This window comes from Aethalodelphis obliquidens, unplaced genomic scaffold, assembly GCF_003676395.1.
Source record: "Aethalodelphis obliquidens isolate GAN/ISIS:26980383/991018 unplaced genomic scaffold, ASM367639v1 scaffold136, whole genome shotgun sequence".
NCBI lineage: Eukaryota > Metazoa > Chordata > Mammalia > Artiodactyla > Delphinidae > Aethalodelphis > Aethalodelphis obliquidens.
The window spans coordinates 876,081-898,413 of NW_020838080.1; the positions used below are offsets into that span (position 1 = coordinate 876,081).

At 38.2% G+C, this 22,333-nt stretch overlaps 1 protein-coding gene across 1 annotated transcript in view; it reads left to right on the forward strand.

Annotated features, from left to right (window-relative positions):
- Positions 1–22,333, forward strand: part of VAMP7 (vesicle associated membrane protein 7) — a 67,428-nt gene that overhangs the window by 40,187 nt on the left and 4,908 nt on the right. Inside the window, exons 6-7 of the mRNA XM_027099647.1 lie at positions 13,545–13,612; positions 21,223–21,315. Coding sequence (XP_026955448.1) covers positions 13,545–13,612; positions 21,223–21,315 — 161 coding nt within the window. The remainder of the gene's footprint in view (positions 1–13,544; positions 13,613–21,222; positions 21,316–22,333) is intronic.

The following is a 22,333-nucleotide window of genomic DNA, read 5'->3' on the forward strand; positions in this document are numbered from 1 at the left end:
CAATTTACATTCCCACCAACAGTGCATAAGGGTTCCCTTTTCTCCACACCCCCTCCAGCATTTATTGTTTGTAGATTTTTTGACGATGGCCATTCTAACCGGTGTGAAGTGATACCTCATTGTAGTTTTGATTTGCATTTCTCTAATGATTAGTGATGTTGATTATCCTTTCATGTGCCTCTTGGCCATCTGTATGTCTTCTTTGGAGAAATATCTATTTAGGTCATCCACCCATTTTTTGATTGGGTTGTTTGTTTTTTTGATATTGAGCTGCATGAGCAGCTTGTATATTTTGGAGATTAATCCTTTGTCAGTTGCTTTGTTTGCAAATATTTCTCCCATTCTGAGGGCTGGCTTTTTGTCTTGTTTATGGTTTCCTTTGCTGTGCAAAAGCTTTGAAGTTTCATTAGGTCCCATTTGTTTATTTTTGTTTTTATTCTCATTACTCTAGGAGGTGGATCAAAAAGGATCTTGCTGTGATTCATGTCAAAGAGTGTTCTGCCTGTGTTTTCCTCTAAGAATTTTCTAGTGTCTGGCCTTACATTTAGATCTTAAATCCATTTTGAACTTATTTTTGTGTATGGTGTTAGGGAGTGTTCTAATTTCATTCTTTTACATGTAGCTATCCAGTTTTCCCAGCACCACTTATTGAAGAGGCTGTCTTTTCTCCATTGTATATTTTTGCCTCTTTGCCATAGATTAGGTGACCATAGGTATGTCAGTTTATCTCTGGGCTTTCTATCCTGTTCCATTGATCTATATTTCTATTTTTGTGCCATTGCCATACTGTCTTGATTACGGTAGCTTTGTAGTATAGTCTGAAGTCCGGGAGCCTGATTCCTCCAGCTCCGTTTTTCTTTCTCAAGATTGCTTTGGTTATTTGGGGTATTTTGTGTTTCCATACAAATGGTGAACTTTTTTGTTCTAGTTCTGTGAAAGATGCCATTGGTAATTTGATAGGGATTGCATTGAATCTGTAGATTGCTTTGCATAGTATAGTCATTTTCAAAATATTGATTCTTCCAATCTAAGAACACAGTATATCTCTCCATCTGTTTTTGTCGTCTTTGATTTCTTTCATCAGTATCTTATAGTTTTCTGCATACAGGTCTTTTGCCTCCTTTGGTAGGTTTATCCTAGGTATTTTATTCTTTTTGTTGTAATGGTAAATGGGATTGTTTCCTTGATTTCTCCTTCTGATCTTTTGTTGTTAGTGTATAGGAATGCAAGAGATTTCTGCGTATAAATTTTGTATCCTGCTACTTTACCAAATTCATAGATTAGCTCTAGTGGTTTTCTGGTGGCATCTTTAGGATTTTCTATGTACAGTATCATGTCATCTGCAAACAGTGACAGTTTTACTTCTTCTTTTCCGATTTGGATTCCTTGTATTTCTTTTTCTTCTCTGATTGACATGGCTAGGACTTCCAAAACTATGCTGAATAATAGTGGCGAGAGTGGACATCCTAGTCTTGTTCCTGATCTTAGAGGAAATGCTTTCAGTTTTTCACCATCGAGAATGATGTTTGCTGTGGGTTTGTCGTATATGGCCTTTGTTATATTGAGGTAGGTTCTCCCTATGCCCACTTTCTGGACAGTTTTTATCGTAAATGGGTGTTAAATTTTGTCAAAAGCTTTTTCTGCATCTATTGAGATGGTCATATGGTTTTTATTCTTCAATTAGTTAATATGGTGTATCACATTGATTTTCGTATGTTGAAGAATCCTTGCATCCCTGGTATAAATCCCTGTTGGTCATGGCGTATGATCCTTTTAATGTGTTGTTGGATTCTGTTTGCTAGTATTTTGTTCAGGATTTTTGAGTCTGTGTTCATCAGTGATATTGGCCTGTAAGTTTCTTTTTTGTATCTTTGTCTGGTTTTGGTGTCAGGGTGATGGTGGCCTCGCAGAGTGAATTTGGGAGTGTTCCAGCCTCTGCAGTTTTTTGGAAGAGTTTGAGAAGTATAGGTGTTAGCTCTTCTCTAAATGTTTGATAGAATTTACCTGTCAAGCCATCTGGTCCTGGACTTCTTTTTGTTGAACGATTTTTAATCACAGCTTCAATTTCATTATTTGTGATTTGTCTGGTCATATTTTCTATTTTTTGCTGGTTCAGTCTTGGATGGTTGTACTTTTCTAAGAATTTGTCCATTTCTTCCAGGTTATCCATTTTATTGGCATAGAGTTGCTTGTAGTAGTCTCTTATGATCTTCTGTATTTCTGTGGTGTCAATTGTGTCTTCTCAGTTTTCATTTCTAATTTTATTGATTTGGATCCTCTCCCTTTTTTACTTGATGAGTCTGGCTAAAGGTTTATCAATTTTGTTTATCTACTCAAAGAACCAGCTTTTAGTTTCATTGATCTTTGCTATTGTTTTCGTCATTTCTATGTCATTTATTTCTGCTCTGATCTTTATGATTTCTTTCCTTCTACTAACTTTGGGTTTTGTTTGTTTTTTCTCTAGTTGCTTTAGGTGTAAGGTTAGCTTGTTTATTTGAGATTTTTCTTGTTTCTTGAGGTAGGGTTGTATTGCTGTAAACTTCCTTCTTAGAACTGCTTTTGCTGCATCCCGTAAGTTTTGGGTCACTGTGTTTTCATTGTCATTTGTCTCTAGGTATTTTTTGATTTCCTCTTTGATTTCTTCAGTGATCTCTTGGTTATTTAGTAACATATTGTTTAGCCTCCATGTGTTTGTACTTTTTACAGTTTTTTTCCCCTGTAATTGATTTCCAATCTCATAGCATTGTGGTCAGAAAAGATGCTTGATATGATTTCAATTTTCTTAAATTTACTGAGGCTTGATTGTGACCCAAGATGTGATCTATCCTGGAGAAAATGTTCCGTGAGCACTTGAGAAGAAAGTGTATTCTGCCACTTTTGGGTAGAATGTCCTATAAATATCAATTTAGTCTATGTGGTCTGTTGTATCATTTAAAGCTTGTGTTTCCTTATTTATTTTCTGTCTGGATGATCTGTCCATTGGTGTAAGTGGGGTGTTAAAGTCCTCCACTATTATTGTGTTACTGTCAGTTTCCCCTTTTATGGCTGTTAACATTTGCCTTATGTACTGAGATGCACCTGTGTTGGGTGTATAAATATTTACAATTGTTATATTTTCCTGGATTGATCCCTTGATCATTATGTAGTGTCCTTCATTATCTCTTATAATAGTCTTTATTTTAAAGTCTATCTTTTCTGATATGAGTATTGCTACTCCAGCTTTCTTTTGATTCCCATTTGTATGGAATATCTTTTTCCATCCCCTCACTCTCTGTGTGTATGTGTTTCTATGTCTGAAGTCAGTCTCTTGTAGACAGCATATATAGGAGTCTTGTTTTTGAATGCATTCATCTAGTCTGTGTCTTTTGGTTGGAGCATTTAATCCATTTGCACTTAAGGTAATTATAGATAATGTATGTTCCTATTACCATCTTCTTAATTGTTTTGGGTTTGTTCTTGTGGGTCTTTTCCTTCTCTTGTGTTTCTTGCCTAGAGAAGTTTCTTTAGCATTTGCTGAAAAGCTGGTTTGGTGCTGCTGAATTCTCTTAGCTTTTGCTTGTCTGTAAAGCTTTTGATTTCTCCATCGAATCTGAATGTGATCCTCGTTGAGTAGAGTAATCTTGGTTGTAGGTTTTTCCCTTTCATCACTTGAGATACGTCCTGCCACTCCCTTCTGGCCTGCAGAGTTTCTGCTGAAAAATAAGCTGATAACCTTATGGGGATTCCCTTTTTGGTTATTTGTTGATTTTCCCTTGCTGCATTTAATAGTTTTTCTTTGTATTTAATTTTTGTTAGTTTGATTAATATGTGTCTCTGTTTTTTCTCCTTGGGTTTATCCTGTATGGGACTCTCTGCACTTCCTAGACTTGACTGACTATTTCCTTTCCCACGTTAGGGAAGTTTTCACCTACAATCTCTTCACATATTTTCTCAGTACCTTTCCCTTTCTCTTTTTCTTGGACCCCTGTAATTCAAATGTTGGTGTGTTTAATGTTGTTCCAGAGGTCTCTTAGGGTGTCTTCATTTCTTTTCATTCTTTTTTCTTTATTCTTCTCCACGGCAGTTATTTCCACCATTCTATCTTCCAGCTCACTTCTCCGTTCTTTTGCCTCAGTTATTCTGCTGTTAATTCCTTCTAGTATATTTTTCATTTCAGTTATTGTGTTGTTCATCACTGATTGTTTGTTCTTTAGTTCTTCTAGGTGCTTGTTAAACATTTCTTGTATCTTCTCTATCCTTGCCTCCATTCTGTTTTCGAGATCTTGGATCATCTTTACTGTCATTACTCTGAATTATTTTTCAGGTAGATTTCCAATCTCCTCTTCATTTATTTGGTCTTGTGGGTTTTTATCTTGCTTCTTCATCTGCAACATATTTCTTTGTCTTCTTATTTTGTCTAACCTGCTGTGTTTATGGTCTCCTTTCCACAGGCTGCAGGGTCGTAATTCCTCTTGCTTCTGTTGTCTGCCACCTAGTGAGTGAAGTTGGTCCAGGGGCTTGTGTATGCTTCCTGGTGGAAGGGACTGGTGCCTGTGCTCTGGTGGGTGGAACTGAGTCTTTTCCCTCTTAGGGCAGGGCCGCGTCAGGTGGTGTGTTTTGGGGTTTCTGTGAGCTTAGTACAACTTTAGGCAGTCTGTCTGCTGATGGGTGGGGCTGTGTTCCTGTCTTGTTGGTTGTTTGGCGTGAGGGGTCCAGCACTGGAGCCTGCAGGCAGTTGTGTGGGCTGAGTCCTGGTGTTGATGTGGATACCCCAGGAGCACGTGCACCGATTAATATTCCCTGGGCCCAGGGATTCTCTGGCGGTCCAGTGTCCTGGAGTAGGCGCTCCCAGCCCAGAGGCCCAGGCCTGACCCCTGGCCAGGGAGCCAAGAGCCCGCAAACTTCACAGAGCGGCCAGAGAAAAAAGGAAAAATAGAAAAGAAAACAAACAGACAAACAAAATCCAAGACAAATAGAAAAAACAACAGCAAAGAGACAGCAGCAGCAACAAACACACACACAGAAAAAAGAAAATAAAATAAAAACAAAACAAGAGCACAAGCAAAGGAATTCAAAGATGAGAATAGTCCATAAGGACTAAACTAACAAAAACAAAAAAATGAAAAATAAAACTAAAACAGAAAGCAAACAGCAAAAAAAGTGAAGAAAACAAAATAGAGACATAAAAACAATAAAAAAGTAAAAGGGAAAGAACAAAAACAAGAATAAACCCACAAAACAACAAAAAAGTAAAGTAAAAATTTTAAAATATATATGTTAGGGGCTTCCCTGGTGGTGCAGTGGTTGAGAGTCTGCCTGCCGATGCAGGGGACATGGGTTCATGCCCTGGTCCGGGAAGATCCCACACGCTGTGGAGTGGCTGGGCCCATGAGCCATGGCTGCTGAGCCTGCGCATCCGGAGCCTGTGCTCTGCAACGGGAGAGGCCACAACGTGGCCTGCGTACCGCAAAAAAAAAAAAATATATATATATATATATATATATGTATATGTTAAAAATTATTTTTAAATAAAAATAAAGAATAGAAAGGTAAAAAATAATAAAATAATAAAAGCAACAGCACCAACAACTGAACAAAATGAAACAAACCAAAAACGAATAATAGTAATAAGAATATTTTCCTGGGGCCTCCTCTGTCAGTGTCCTTGCCCCCACAGTGAGCCAGAGCCAATCCCTGTCTCCCCAGGAGGCCTTCCAATACCTCTAGTTAGGCCTCGGGACCTGCTGTGGGTACTGTGGGGCCAACTCAGACTCTGACCTGGCCAGACTCCTTGCCCCCAGAGTCCACTGCTGCAAAGGCTAGACTGGTCTCAGTCGTGGAACACTCGTTGTCTACTCAGGTATTCCACAGACACAGGATTTAGCAAGCCAACCTCAGGGATTTAATCCGTGGCTTGCACAGCTGCACAGAAAGATTTCCATTCCTCTTCCTTAGTCGCACTGCCCCTGGGCCTCAGCTTTGGTTTTGACCCCACCTCTGCGTGTGCACCACCCTCAGGCATCTGTTCCTTGCCCAGGCGAGAGGGAGGCGAAAGCAGTGGCTGCTTGCAGCCCACTTACTCAGGCCAGGGAGGGGTACAGCGGCCACAATTGGGCTGTGTGCAAATTGCCTGCGGTGGCAGAACCAGCAGGCAGTTGCAACAGACTGGCACACTCGCTCTGGTGAGAGTCCCTCCCAGTGCCCGCGGAGGCAGGAGCTGGAATGTGGGGGCGGTGGTGGCCCTGCCCCCCACGTGTCTCTCAACAATGGTGCCTCATTTTCCAGGCAGACCACACTTCCTCTAGGGGCATTCCCAGCTGCGCATCCCCTCACTCCTGTCCCCTCTGCTATATCCACACAGCCAACAGTACTCCTCTCCCCAGACCCATTCTTCCAACCCCACACTTTAGTTCTCAGCCCCCACCAGCATCGACAGACTTTTTGTACCAGGCAGGGGTGCCCAGAGCTGGTTCCCAAGGAGGTTTTGGGGTGTGCAGCACTCAGTCCCCCAGAGCCCACGGGCAGAGACCCCAGCTCGAGAGGCAAGTGGGCCTGCTCAGATGGGAGCCCCTCTCAGTGCCTGCAGAGGCTGAAGAAGCTGGTGGGTGGGGAAAGGGGTTGTAATGGCGGCTCCACCCCTCACGCACCACTGAACAATGACACCTTGATTCTATGGTATCCTGGATTTTTTCCACAGACTTTCCCAGTTGTGGAGCTCCTTACTCCTGTCCCTTCAGACTGTCTTTTCACAGCCAACAGCTGCCCCCTCCCTGGGTCTGCACTCCAAACCCCACTTTGCAGCACCCAGCCCCCCTCCACAACAGGCAACTCACGACTCAGGCCAGAATGTGCAGAGCTGCAGTGTAGACCATGCATGCAGTCTTTGTCCTGCCTTCCACAGAGTGTCCACTGCATTCTCCTTTGATCCCCCAAAGATCCGTTTCTGTCCCAGCTGATTTCCCCACTGTGAGGGAGTTTTTCTGAGTGTGGGGACCTCTCCTCACTTTCAGCTTCCCGCCAGATTGCTGGTCCCTGTTTTGAGTCCTCTTTTCTTTTTTTCTTCTTTCTTTCATCCTACCTGGTTGTGAGGGAATTTTTCATGTCCTTTTAGGTTGTCTGAAGTCCTCTGCTAATGTTCAGCGGGTGCTCTATGAGAGATGTATTGTATTGTAGATGTATTCTTGATGTACTTGTGAGGAGTGACAAATTCCATGTCCTCCTATTCCACCATCTTGACTCCTCTCCAGTAGCTGTAGTTATTTTTAATACTCTTTTGCTTTAACCTTTATACTGTAGTTGTGTTTAACACACCAACCTATTACAGAATTAGAGTGTTCTAAATCTGCATACTTACCTTTACCAGTGTATTATATACTTTCATATGTTTTCATTTCACTAATTAGAGTCTTTTCCATTCAGCATTTCTTGCATTGCAGGTCTGGTGGTGATGAAATCCCTCAGCTTATGTTTGTCTGGGAACATCTTTATTTCTCCTTCATATCTGAAGGATAACTTTTCCATATAGAGTATTCTCGGCTGACAGTTTTTTTCTTTCAACATTTTGAATATGTCATTCCACTCTCTCCTGGCACATAGGGTTTCTGCTGAGAAAACTGCTGATAACCTAATGGGGGTTCTTTTGTAGGTCACAATCTTTTTCCTCTGGCTGCTTTTAGGAATTTCTCTTTGATTTTTGACAGGTTCATTGTAATTTATCTTAAGAAGGTCTTTTTGCATTGAGATAATAGGGTGATTAGCATCATGAATTTGGATGTCCCAGTCTTTCCTTGAGTTTGGGAAGTTCTCAGCTATTATATCTTTAATAACTTTTCTGCCTTTTATCCCTCTCTTTTCCTCTGGAACCCCAGTTATTATAATATTTGTATGTTTGATGGAGTCCTATAGATCACATAGGCTTTCTAAATCACTCTTTTTCATTATTTTTTCTTCGTTATCCTCTGATTTCAAATTTCCTATCCTTTAGCTCATTTAATCTATCTTCCACTCAGTCTACTCTGAGATAGATGCTCTCTATTGCATTTTTCATTTTACTCATTGAATTCTTCAGCTCCAGAATTTCTGTTTGGTTATTTTCCATAATTTATATCTCTTTATTAAATTTCAGATTTTGTTCATGTACTGTTTTCCTGATATTGTTGAATTGTCTTTCTGTGTTTTCTTGCTGCTCTTTTGGTTTCCTCAAAATTGCTATTTTGGGCTTCCCTGTTGGCAGCAGTGGTTGAGAATCTTCCTGCCAATGCAGGGGACACAGGTTTGAGCCCTGGTCTGGGAAGATCCCACATGCTGTGGAGCAACTAGGCCCGTGAGCCACAACTACTGAGCCTGCGCGTCTGGAGCTTGTGCTCCGTGACAGTGAGAGGCCCGTGCACCACGATGAAGAGTGGCCCCTGCTCGCCGCAACTAGAGAAAGCCCACACACAGAAACGAAGACCCAACACAGCTAAAAATAAATAAATAAATAAACAAACAAAAACCTGCTATTTTGAATTCTTTATCAGCTAGATCCTAAAATTTCATGTCTTTGGTTATTGGTGAATGATTATTACCTTTTTTTTTTTTTTTTTTTTTTTGCGGTACGCGGGCCTCTCACTGTTGTGGCCTCTTCCGTTGCGGAGCACAGGCTCCGGACGTGCAGGCTCAGCGGCCATGGCTCACGGGCCCAGCTGCTTCGTGGCATGTGGGATCCTCCCGGACCGGGGCACGAACCCGCGTCCCCTGCATTGGCAGGCGGACTCTCAACCACTGCGCCACCAGGGAAGCGCTGATTATTACCTTTTGGTGATATCATGTTTCCTTGATTCTTCATGTTCCTTGGAGTTTTGTGTCACTGCTTTCACACATGAAGTAGCAGACACTTCCTCAAAACTTTGCTAATTGCTTTCAGGTGGGAAATATTGTTCATACGTCCTGTTACATCGGGGGTTTTCTCTGACCTTGTGTGGATATACCTGCTCCATGCTTCTTGCTCCCTCTTGTGGCATAATTATTCTTTTATGTCTTGTCTGGTCTTACAGCTCACCAGGATGTCTGCTAGAAACCTCTCTTTTGTTTTTCAGAAGGTAGCACTACAGTTCAAGTTTTTGGTTTCTCCCTTTCACATAGACCCTGGTCAGGTACTTTGAGAGCACTTCTTTTATTGGAGCTTGCTCTTGCCACTGAACTCAGGAGCACATATAAGGAGCTGGCCGGAGAGTGGGGGGAGGTGTGAGTCTTGCCCTCTGGGCATTGGGGGTGACTGAGGGGATCATCGGGTGAGGGTTTCCCAGAAGCTCACGGATGGACTTTCCACTGAAGTCTTGAACACAGTCATCAGGAACTATATCCCTTTAATATTGATATTCTTACCTGCTTCTTTCCTGATTTCTTCCCTTCCCCCTTCCCCCAGTCATGGAGGTCCCAGCCTCAAATTTGTTTTGTTTTGTTTTGCTCCAGTAGCATGCTGGAATCTCCCCTCAGCAAGGCTGGAGTTATACAAATTCTCTTTTGTCCTTGGGTGCCTGCTCAAGTCAGTACTCTTCAGGTTTTCCCCAGCCCAACCATGGCCAAGAGGGATTGGGGCAGGTTCACCGGTCCTGCTGATTCCACAGCTCATACAATGGTCTTTCTGCCTATTACTGATGCACAGGTGGATGAGACTCCTCCCAGGTCCCTTGGCATATCTGGATCCCAGAACTCTAACAGAGGGACTTTTGTTCATGGATGGATGCCTAACTAGTTGTTTAAAAGGGGGGACAGAAAGGAATATCTTATGCCACTATGATGCTGACATCACTTGTCCTTGTTATATTCAGAGTTGAGCTCAGTCTCTCTCCCCTATTCCAATAATCTTGACCCCTATTGCAATAGTCTTGAATAAAGTCTTTCTTACCATTTTTGACAAGTGCCAGAATAATTTCTTTTTAATAGTATCTCTCTTCCAACATCTTTCTTGCCTTGTTCCCATTTTTTTATGCTATTGTAAATTGAATTTTTCTCTTTTTTTCTTGGATTTTTCATTGCTCATGTATAGAAATACCGTTGGTTTTTGTATTTTGATCTTGTACAATCTTGTTGAACTCATTTAATAGTTCCATATGATTTTATATATATAGGATCATACCATCTGAAAGTAGAGTTTTAATTCTTCCTTTCCAATCTGGATAACTTTCATTTCTTTCTCCTGCCTAATTGCCCTGGCTAGAACCTCTGGTACAGTGTTGAATGAAAGTAGCAAGAGTGGACATCCTTGTCTTACTCCTGATCTTAGGAAGACTTTCACAGTTATGTATGATGTTAGCTGTGGTTCTTTCATAGGTGCCATTTGTCAGGTTCAGGAAGTTCCCTTCTATTTCTTGTTTGTTGAGTTATCATGTAAAGGTGTTGGTTTTTGTCAAGTCCTTTTTTGTATCTATTGAAATGATCATATTGGTTTTTGTCCTTTATTTTATTAAAACATTACAATAATTGACTTTTGAATACTAAATCAACCTTGCATTTCTGAAACAAATGCCACTTCATCATGGTGTATAATCCTTTTTATATATTGCTGGATTCATTTTGCCAGTACTTTACTGAGGACTTCTTATGTCTTTATTCATAAGAGATATTGATCTATTATTTTCTTGTGATACCTTTATCTGGTTTTGATACCAGAGTAATACTGACCTTATAGGATGAGTTGCAAGTATTCCCTCCTCTTCTATTTTTAAAAGAATTTGTAAAAAATTGGTATTAATTCTTCTTGAAATGTTTGGTAGAATTCACCCTTGAAGCCATCTGTGCTTGTGCTTTTCTTTCTGCAAAGTTTAAAAATTACTGATTCAATCTCCTTATTTGTTGTAGCTCTATTCAGATATTCTGTTTCTTCTTGAGTCTGTTTTGGTGGTTTGTGTCTTTCTAGGAATTTATCCATTTCATTTATCTAATATGTTGACATACTCTTGTTCATAGTATTCTCTTAGGATCCCTTTCATTTCTATGAATTTGATAGTTATTATTTTAGTAATTTGAGTATTCTCTCTTTTTTTGGTCTGTTTATGCAAATATTTGTCAATTTTGTTGATCTTTTCAAACCTACTTTTGGTTTCATTGATTTTCTCTATTTTTCTTTTATGATCTATATATTTTTTCTGCCCTAATGTTTATTATCTACTTCCCTCTGTTAGCTTTGGATTTAGTTTGCTCTTCTTTTTCCAGTTCCTTAAGATAGAACAATAGGTTATTAATTTGGGATCTTTTGTCTTAGTCAACTTAGAGTACTATAAAAAATTACTATAGACTGGGTGGCTTAAACAACAGAAATTGATTTTCTCACAGTTCTGGAGGCTGGAATTCTAAGGTCAGGGTGCCTGTATGGTTGGGCTCTGATGGGAACTCTCTTCCCAGCTTGCAGATGGTGCCTTATCACTGTGTCCTCACATGGCTGGAAGTAAGACAGGGAGCAAGCTCTCTGGTGTTTCTTCTTATAAGGCCACTAATCCCATCATAAGCCTTCATGGCCTCATCTAAATCTAATGATCTCCCAAAGGCCCCATCTCCAAGTACTATCACATTAGGGGTTAGGGATTCAATATATGAATTTGTGGGGACTCAATTCAGTCTATAACATTTTTCTTCTCTGTAATGTAGGTGTTTGCTGCTATAAATTTCCTTCTATTCACTGCTTTTACTTAATCCCATAAGTTTTCCTTGTTATTGATTTCTAATTTCATTTCATTGTTGAGTGAAGCAGCTGAGCTCCCCCTCCCCAAAGCAAGTTTCTAATTTCTGCTCTTTTTCCTGTGTATGGATCACACTTTCCTGTTTCTTTTCATATCATAACTTTTTTTGAAAATTGGACATTTTCAATAATGTAGCAATTCTGGGTACTGATTCCCAACCCCTAGGGTGTATTGTTTGCTGGTTTACTTGTTTAGTGACTTGGCTGCACTTTTTCTTTGAAGTCTATTTCTCCCACAGTGTGCAGCCTCTAATGTCACCTCTCAGAGGGAACAGCCTTGGGCATGCACACAGTCACCCTGGAATGACACAGCTTTCTTGTTTCTTTTCCTAATCTCCCTATTAAGCCTGCTTCTGTGGTACCTCACCCAGCTGTTAGCCTCCACTAATTGCAGACTAATTGTTCCATTTTTATTTTTCTGACAGTTTCCCATACATAAAGTCCTCCAGTGATCTAATTAGATTTGGGTTCCCTTGTGTTTGAGGCCAGTCTTAGGTATTTGTTCGGACCTCAGGAGGGTTCTTCTTAGCTGACTCTTCCCCCAGGTACTCTGTTAAACTTCTAGCTGTCACATGGTTTAGCTTGTTATTCTCATGAAGCTCCCAGCTTCCTGTAACTGCTCATCTCTCAAATCTCCATTGTTTTTGACAGCACCCTTAGGCTTGAACTTCCCCATACTCTGTTCCAAATAAAGTCTGTTCTCTTAGGAAAGCTCTCTGTTCTTAAGTCCTGCCTTTCCCCCTGGGAACAATCTATGAACCACTGTTCTGGAGCTATGGATAGGGACAGTGGACTGCTTCTCTTGGAGTGACACCCTTGCCCTACCAGTGGAGTGCTGGGTAACCCTGGTTTTCTTGGCTTGCCTCTCCCAGTATGGAACCTCTACTCTATGAGTTACGTCAGGGCAGGGGCACTCAGAGCCCACTATTCTTGGCCTCCACCTGCGGTAGAGCTTCTGCCCTGTGCATGGGGGCTAGGTAGATGGAGGAAGCCTCACACCTACCAGTCATGCCATGCTAGAATAGAGCTTCTGCCTTATGAACCTGGGGATGGGGTGAGGTAGGAGGAGAAATGCTGATGAGTTGCTCCTCCTGGGGGCAAAGCATAGCCTTTGAATGGGACCTGAGGGGAAAGAGCGCTCCCAGGCTTTATTTGCCAGGAGTAGAGCTTCCATCTCACTGAACTGAAGCATGGAGTAGATCATGTCTCAAATACCATAGACTCTCACTTTTCTTACTAAGAATTCATTGATTTTCTTGTGTAAATGTTTCTTCATTTGCTGTATGCCCTTAGGACATTCACAGTTTTCAGAGACTTTAACTTGTTTTTGTTTGTTTTTATAATTTTTACCAGTTATGGTGGTTTTATTGGAGAGAGGCTCTGTGGAGCTCCTCACACTGCAGTTCTGGAAATGTCCAACTCTCATTTATTTTGAAGGTTCTTTTTTGGTTTTTACTCTCAGATCATACCCTTAATTCAGGTGTTTGCAAACTACAGCCCTTGGATCAAATCTGGCCTCTTTTTCTAAATAAAGTTTCATTGGAACACAGTCATGCCCATTCGTTTATTGTTTATGGCTGACAGAGTTCAGTAATTGCAATTGAGACCATTTGGCCCACAAAGCCTAAAATATTTAGTGTCTGGCCCTTTACAAAAAAACTGACAACACCTACTTTAGTTGATAAGCTTTACTAAAGTCTTTCATTACTTAAAGATATAAGTGCTTCCATAGTAAATATGAGTTGTCAAGAATACCAACAATAATTAAAATCAGATTTGGCTTAAAGGCAAAATTAGTAGATTTGTAATATAAACATGATATTTTTTGTTTTTCCAACATTTTCAGATCTGGTAGCTCAGCGAGGCGAAAGATTGGAATTATTGATAGATAAAACAGAAAATCTCGTGGATTCGGTAAGTATGGGGTATGGTAATATTTTTCCAGGGTGTAAACTAGAGAAACCGTGGTTGATGGCTAATATAATAGGGAAATGTCTTAAATTCAATACTTTAGTGGGGTTTTTTTTCCATTCTAACCCCCATTATGTGACTACATTGTGATCATGAGGATATCAATGAGGCATAGAAAAAAGCCATAACCAATTAATAGCCATTAGGAAGCTTTCATTTGGAAAACATACTCAATATAAAGAAACAATTTTTTAAAGCTTTGGATTGATGCCTACATAATTTAGCACCTTAGCTACATATACCAGTCTGTTCTCTGTATATTCGTAAAACACAAAACAAAAGTGCGGGCCAGTTGTGACCCATTGTGGATCCTAAAAATCAGACAGTTCAGTCACTTTCTTGCTTACCGTGACAGCTTGAGCTTTTCTTGTATTAAGCAAGAGGCAGAGATTGATAGGGAAGGATGTGTCCCTGTAACCTACTTATGCTACAATTACGTGTGTCTCTGCATTTTCCATCTGGTTGGTGGATGAAAGTTTTCAGGGAAGATGATACATATACAGTGAATAGAAGGAGGGCAGAGATCAGTTACAATTTGGGTCTATACAATTACAAATTTACATGAAGAGTAGAAATTTACCCCTTGAAACAGATATCAGTGAGTGATCTTGTTCATTCTTACTGACAGGTAGATTGTAGTGGTTAAGAGCACAAGCTCTAGAGTCTGGTTGCCTGGGATTGAATCCCAGCTCTGTCACTCACTAGTTGTGTGACCTTAGGCAAGTTACTTAAACTCTCTATGCCTCAGTCATCATCATCTGTAAAATGAAGATGAATCTTCTTCATAGTGTTTTGAGGGTTAAAGCACACAATGCATGCAAAATCCCTAACACAGTGTCTGATACATAGTAAGAGCTATTTAAAGGTTTATTGTTATTGTTAGTTTTACAGAGACATCTATTAACGGTAGGTCTTAGGAGGATAATAGTTTTTTCACCAAAGTACATGGAAATTGGAGGAAGAGTGGCACCATACAGGAAGTTAAGACACCAGGGTTCTATAATGGCTCACTTTGTAAACTGTTGCTTGGGGACAAAGAGAGACAGGTGTCTGATTGTAGATCTGATGACAAGTTTTTTTGTACTTCCAGTCTATCTCTTAGGTATCCTTAGTCCCTGAAGATGACCTTATTTAGCTGGAGTGGCCTGTGTTTGACCAGTACTAGTATAGTCTGCACTTTCCAAAAAAAGCTTTCTTAATTTTGTTGACTACATCACCCAGATTAACAAAAGGTACTCATTAACTGCTGCCTCTTTTTATGGAGGAATAACAAATACAATAAAGTGCAGTAAATGTACTACTTTTAATAAGTGTGCAGCTCAGTTATTTTTTTACGTATGTTTATACCCATGTAACCACCACCTAGGTCAAGATATAAAACACTATCAGCACCTCAGAAGGCAGCCTCAAGCCCCTTCCAGTTAATAATCCCCAACAGAAGTAACTTTTCTGACTTATATCACCCTAGATAATGTTTTTCCCATTCTTAAAATGTATAGAAAAATGGAAACGTATGTTATATATTTGCATCTGTCCCCTTTCACTCACCAGTATGCCTATGAGATTCATCCATGTTGTTGAATGTAGTAATAATTTATTATTTTTTATTGTTTTGTACTACATATTCCATTGTATAAGTCTACCTACCACTATTTATCCATCCTCCTCTGTGGGGCTTTAATTCTGGATTCTCTATTTTGTTACATTGTTCTCTTTGTCTGTCTTTATGCCAGTACCACACTGTATTGCTAACTGTAGCTTTATAGAATTCCCTAAGTCCTTCACTCTGTTCTTCACCAGGACTGTCTTCACCATTTTAGGTCCTTTGCATTTCCGTTTGTGTTTCAGAATAAGCTTGTTATTTTCCATCCTTAAAAAAAATTTGTATCTTTGATTGTGATTGCATTTAACTGATAGGTCAACTTAAGGAGAATTGGTAATCTTGACAGCATTGAGTCTTCCTATCCATAAACTTGACATATGTCTGCTTTTGCATAGGATTTCTTTAATTTTTCTCACCAGTGCTTTTTAGTTTTTGGTGTACAAGTCTTGCACATATTTTGTGAAATATACCTTTGAGAATTTCATGCTTTTGCATTCTATTTTAAATTTTGTTTTCCAATATTTATTGCTAATTATATAGAAATGAAATTAATTTTTGTATATTGACCTGGTTTGTATCCTTCAACTTTCCAAAATTCACTTATTAGTTCTATGAGCTTTTTTGTAGGTGCTTACATTTTATTTCTTTTCCTTGTATTATTGCACTGGCTAGAACCTTCTACACAATAGTGAAGACAAGTTGTGACTGGACATTCTTGAATGAAGCACATCTTATGGGGAAAAATTCAGTATTTTCACAATTATGTTGTTAGCTGTAGATTTTTTAATAGGTACCCTTTATCAGGTGAAAGAAGTTCCTTCAATTCCTCATTTCAGAGTTTTATTCATGAATTTTATCAAATATTTTTTCTCTATATATTGAGAAGATTATATGGTTTTTCTCCTTTAATCAGTTAATATGACTGAACCTAACTTACTAAACTAATATTTATTTCTGAATGTTAAACTAACCTTGCATTCCTGCAAGATCATGATACAGTATCCTTTTTATATAATACCTTACTGGATTTGCTATTGATTTATTCAGAAATTTTGTATCTGTGTTCATGAGGGATGTTAGTCTATAATTTATTTTTCTTTTTGGGCTTTGGTATCAGGGATATACTGGCCCCATCAAACAGGTTGGGAAGTGTTACCTCTCTCTGTCTATCCTCCAAAAGAGTTTAGGTAGTATCGATATTATTTGCTTCTTTGCTGTTTGGAAGGATTCACCAGTGAAGCAGTCTCAGCCTGGAGTTTTCTTTGTGGGAAGGTTTTAAATCTACCATTTTACTATTTGTTTCCTTTTTTTTTTTTTTTTACCATCTGTTCTTTGTTCCCTTCACTCTCTTTTTCTGCCTTCTGTTCCATTAATGAGTATGTCTTAAATTCCATTTTTATTCTGTTTTGTTATTTTGTGATTGCTTTAAGGTTTACAGTATAAGGCTTTAACTTATCATAGTCTACCTCCAAGTGGTATTATCCCACTTCACAAATAGTATGAGAACCTTATAATAGTATACCTCCAATTTTTACCTGGCCTTGGTGCTATTTTTGTCATACTTTTATACACACATATAACCTTCAAAAGAGATTTAAATAATAAGAAAAACATCTTTTCTATTTATCCATGTAGTTAATATTTCTCGTAACTCTTCATTCTTTTGTGTAGATCCAGATTTCCATCTGGTGACATTTTCTTTCTGCCTGTAGGATGTCTTTTAACATTTCTTGTAGTGTAGGTCTGCTAGTAATGAATTCTTTCAGTATTTGTATATCAGAAAAGTCTTTATTTCACTTCCTTTTCTTACAGATATTTTCACAGAATAGAATTCTATATTATTTTTTTCTTTCAATATTTGAAAGATGTTTCATCACTGTCTTTTATCTTCTTTCTGACAAAAATTCCACTGTTGTTTTTACATATATAATTTGTCTTTTTTTCCTCTGGGTGCTTATAAGATTTTTCTATCATTGGTTTTAAGAAATTTGATTATAATATACTTTGGTGTAGTTTTCTTTATGTTTCTTCAGCTCTGGGTTTGTTGAACTGTGGGTTTGTAGTTTTTATCAAATTATGAAAACAGTCAGCTGTTATTTCTTCAAATATTTTTCTGTCCTTCTTTCCTTCTAGGACTCCAGTTATGTGTACATTAAAGCACTTGAAGTTGTCCCACAACTCATTGATGCTCTGTTCGTTTTTTTCAGTCTTTTTTCTTTCTGTGTTTCATTTAGGATAGTTTCTATTACAGTGTCTTCAAGTTTACTTATCTTTTTATGCTGCAGTTTGTAATCTGTTACTCCCATTTTGTGTATTTTTCATGTCTACAAGTTTGATTTTGATCTTTTTTATGTCTTTCATGTGTCTCCTTAACATTTGCATGCTTTCCTCTACATTGCTTAATATATAAAGTATATTTATAATTGAAATGTTTATTCCACTTACATGTAATATAAATATTGATAGAGTTGAGTTTAAGTAAGCTATGTTGCTCTTTGGTTTTTATTTGCTCTGTCCTCTTTGTTCCTCTTTTTTATTTTGTTTATTCAAATGTTTAAAAAATTGTTTCATTTTATCACCTCTTGGTTTTTCTAACAACCTTATTTAATTATTTATTTATTGATCAATAAATCACAGACCATACAGTTGACCCATTTAAAGTGTACAGTTCAATGGGTTTTGGCATATTACATTATAATTTTTAATTGTGGTGAAATATATACATATAATAAATTTGCCATTTTAACCATTTTAGTGTATAATTCAGTGACATTAATTACATTCATAGTGTTGTGCAGCCATCATCACTATCTATGTCCAAAACTTTGTCATTATGCCAAACAAATTCTGTAACTGTTAACCAATAAGTTCCCATTCCCACTCCCCCCAGCCCCTGGTAACCTCTTATCTACTTTCTGTCTCTATGAATTTGCCTATTCTAGAGATCTATAATTGGAATCCTACAATAATTTGTCCTTTTGTGTCTGGCTTAATTCACTTTGCATCATATTTTCAAGTTTCATCCATGTTGTAGCATGTGTCAGGACTTCATTTCTTTTTATGGCTGAATAATATTCCATTATAGGGATATACCACATTTTATTTATCCATTCATCTGTTGATGGACCACTGAGTTATTTCCATCTTTGGGCGCTTGTGAATAATTCTGCTATGAACATTGGCATACAAGTATCCATTCAAGTCCCTGCTTTTAGTTCCTTTGGGTATTTACCTAGGAGTGGAATTACTGGGTCATATGGTAATCCTATGTTTAGCTTTTTGAGGGACTACCAAACATTTTTTCATAACTGCCACACCATTTTACATTCCCAACATGTGCAAGGATACCAGTTTTTCCACATCTTCACCAGCACTTGTTATTTTCCGTATTTTTCTTATAGCCATCCTGGTGGGTATGAAGTGGTATGTCATTGTGGTTTTGATTTTCATTTCCCTAAGGACTAATGATGTTGATCATCTTTCCGTGTGCTTATTGACAATTTGTATATCTTCTTGGGAGAAATTATTCAAGTCCTTTGCCCATTTTTAGTGCATCATCAGCTGCTAGTGAAACCATCTACATGAAGTGGAGAGGCCATCAGGCTGGTCAGCTTGCCCTTGTCATTCTCACAGGGGTTTTTATATCTTTTTGTTCTTTTCTACTTACATCCACCCCCACCCATCCCCAAGGGAAGCTTTGGTAAGGTGTAACAATTGTTCTTTATAGTTGAACTGGTTTTAAACAGGTGATATATCAGTGTTCAAATACTGACCTGAGGATTGTGGAGAAATCTTCACCCCAACCTGTTGAATCACATAACTGTATTTAGGTTTATTAGTTTCATTGCTCACTACTTTTTCTTATTCATATTATCTTCCTCCTTCTTGGAGTCTTTATTGTGACTTAGTTTGTGAGTAATTGAAAAGAGTTTGGGCAACTGAGAAGTTCACCAACTATGTACAATTTAGAGGGCACAGTCCCCAAGCCTCCCTCAATTCTGACACCAGCTGCAAGTTTGTTCATTCCCCAAACCATTCTAAGGTTTGATAACTCACTAGAAGGACTCACAGAACTCTATGAAAGCTATTATAGTTATGGTTTTTACAGGCAAAGGTTACAGATTAAGCTCAGCCAAAAGAAGCAGCACATGGGGTGGAGTTGGAGAGGTAACAAACCCACAGTTTCTGTTGTTCTCTCCCCATGGGCTCATTACTCTCCCAGCATAGATGTGTGATGACATTGTCAACAAAGAATTAATCAGTCCATCTAAGAAAGAAATGGAAAATTTTATTTGAGCCAAATTTGAGAATTATAACCAGGGAAGAGAATCTCAGAAAGCTCAGAGAACTGTTCCGCCTGTTAGAAGTCAAGTCACAGTTCTATAAGGCTTTTGAGACAGAGGACTGGACATTAAATGACATATTATTGACACTTACACAATCCAGATCTAAGTGTCACTGTGACCCCTTACAAGATCAAGAAGGAATGTTATCTTTAAGTTGTCTTGTTGGTGCTGGGAGAATGTTGGTCTTTATGGTTGAGCAGGAGTTTTTGCTGATGGGGAAGGTTTGGTCAATGCATAATGCAGATACACAGTGCACATTGTGGGGAGAGAGGAGGCCAAAGGGCAGAGAAAAATTTTTATGTTTAAATTTTTGTCTTGCCATAAAATATGAATTTTATTTCACAAAATACACAGAGCATTGTACAACAAGGAAGCTTGCCCAAGCTTCATTGTTCAGTTTTGTTGTTGTTTTTATTGAAGTATAGTTGATTTACAATGTTGCATTAGTTTCTGGTGTACAGTAAAGTGATTCAGTTATATATATATATATATATATATATATATATATATATATGTATATGTATGCTTTTTCACATTCTTTTCCTTTATGGCTTATTATAGGATACTGAACATAGTTCCCTGTGCTATACAGTAGGACCTTGTTATTTCATTTTTCAGTTTTTATTGTGGTTTCATTACATAAGCATGATTGACTGATTGCCTACTTGCTTAATCTGAGTCTCCAGTCTCTAGCTCCTCTAGAGACCCAGAGCCCCTATCCTAAATCATATAGTTGGGCTTTCTAGAGTGAGTAGTCCCTGCACTAAATCACATTGTTACTATTTGGCTAGCCCATGGCCCCCAGAAAAGAAAAGGTTACCTCCCAGGAGCTGAGAGCAAAGGTCAGATCCCTGTTTGGGCAAGGTTAAATTCTTTATGATACAGTACACTTAGTAGGCATTTGGGTTGTTTCCAGTCTTGAGATTAGACAAATAGTGCAGTTAGAAACATTTTTGTATATGTCTTTAGATGAACTTATACATGTAATATCTCTGTTGGGTATATACCTAGGAGTGGAATTGCTGGGCTCTTAGGGATTTTTGTTTGTTTGTTTGTTTTAAACTGCTTGTGTCCTGGTGGGAATCGTTCAGTAGTTATTGAGAAATTGATGCTGCAACAGAAAATGGATAACTGAAGGAGTGAAGTTCTTTGGGTTTGGGCCCTCATACGAGTAAATACATATCTTCCTATGGAAATTGAACAGGTTCTTATGGTTCACAATGCCAGGATTATACTGGGCAGAATAGGCAAATGTATTTGCAGCCAACTAGCTCATGCTTTCTTATTGGAAGCATGAAGATGAAAAGGCTTTTCTGCTATCACGAAGAACTACTTCTAGTGCTCAACATCACATGCATTGCTGTGGTGGAGAAGAAAAAGGAGGGAATCCTTTCCAGTGGGCTCATACTGCTTACCATATATGTGGCAGAGTCCTGCTTTGTGGAACTAGTGATTATGAATGGCCAGTCTCTACCTGTGGAGAGGGAAGGGGTAAAAACCATTGAAACAGAATTTAATGAAAGTAAAAGTTTTGCAGGTATTATTGCAAATCAATCATGTAGTCAATGCCAGGGATCAGACAATTCATGCTTTTTTTTTTCTAGTCTGTCACCTTCAAAACAACCAGCAGAAATCTTGCCCGAGCCATGTGTATGAAGAATCTCAAGCTCACTATCATCATCATCATCATATCAGTCGTAAGTTTTTGTCCTTTTAATATATGATTTTATTTTTCAATCTCTAAGAAATTAGGTGCTGGAATTCTTTCTCAGTGATTAGCACTCTGAAAAAAAAATGATTAGCACTCTGAAATGAGCTACATATAAATTTTAATGGTGAAACACATGACCAGGGATTAGCTTTCCTATGAAGTTACTGTGTCATAGCATCCCTACTTAAACCCTATTTCCCTACTGAGAATTCTTATATGTAAGTAGTCGTTTAAGGCATTCCAGATATTCGTGATTATTTAATGGTTTTCTCACTGCTGAAATGGGACTCTTTTAAACTTGCATTTTCTAATTGAGTGAATATTTTCTAATTATATTTCTGTTTTCTAGTTAATTCTGTTTTCTGTTCCTTTGTTTCTGTTTTCTCTTTTCTAATTCATCTGTTTTGTTTCTGGCAACCTTGCATAATTTTTAGTAGTTGTAATAGTTTGTCAGTTGATTCTTCTGTGTGCTGTAGATCAGGAGTCAGCAAACTTTCTGTGAGGTCCAAATAGTAAATATTTTAGGCCTTGCAGTTCACATACAGTCTCTGTCACATATTATTTTTTTAAACAACTGTTGAAAAATATAAAAACCATTCTTAGCTCACAAGCAATGGCTGTAGTTTGTTGACTCCTGCTATAGATAAATTATGATACTGTCTATTAATAATCTTAACCTCATCATTTATTTATACACACACACACACACACGCACACACACACACATTTCATTTACAAGCGGTGCTGAATAATTGTGGTATCAGTAGGAATCTTTATTTAGTTCCTGGTTTTAATTGGAATGCTTCTAATATTTATGAGTGATATTTACTATGAATTCTTGTCACTTTTATTGTGAAGTTAAAGAACATTTTATTTCTAGAGTGCTAAAAGTTTTTTTTAAGAAATGGTATTTCTCTACCCAATGAATTGATAATATAACAACATTTAATAATATATTGAATGACATTAATGAAAGCACTAATAATTAACTATTCTTTCATTTC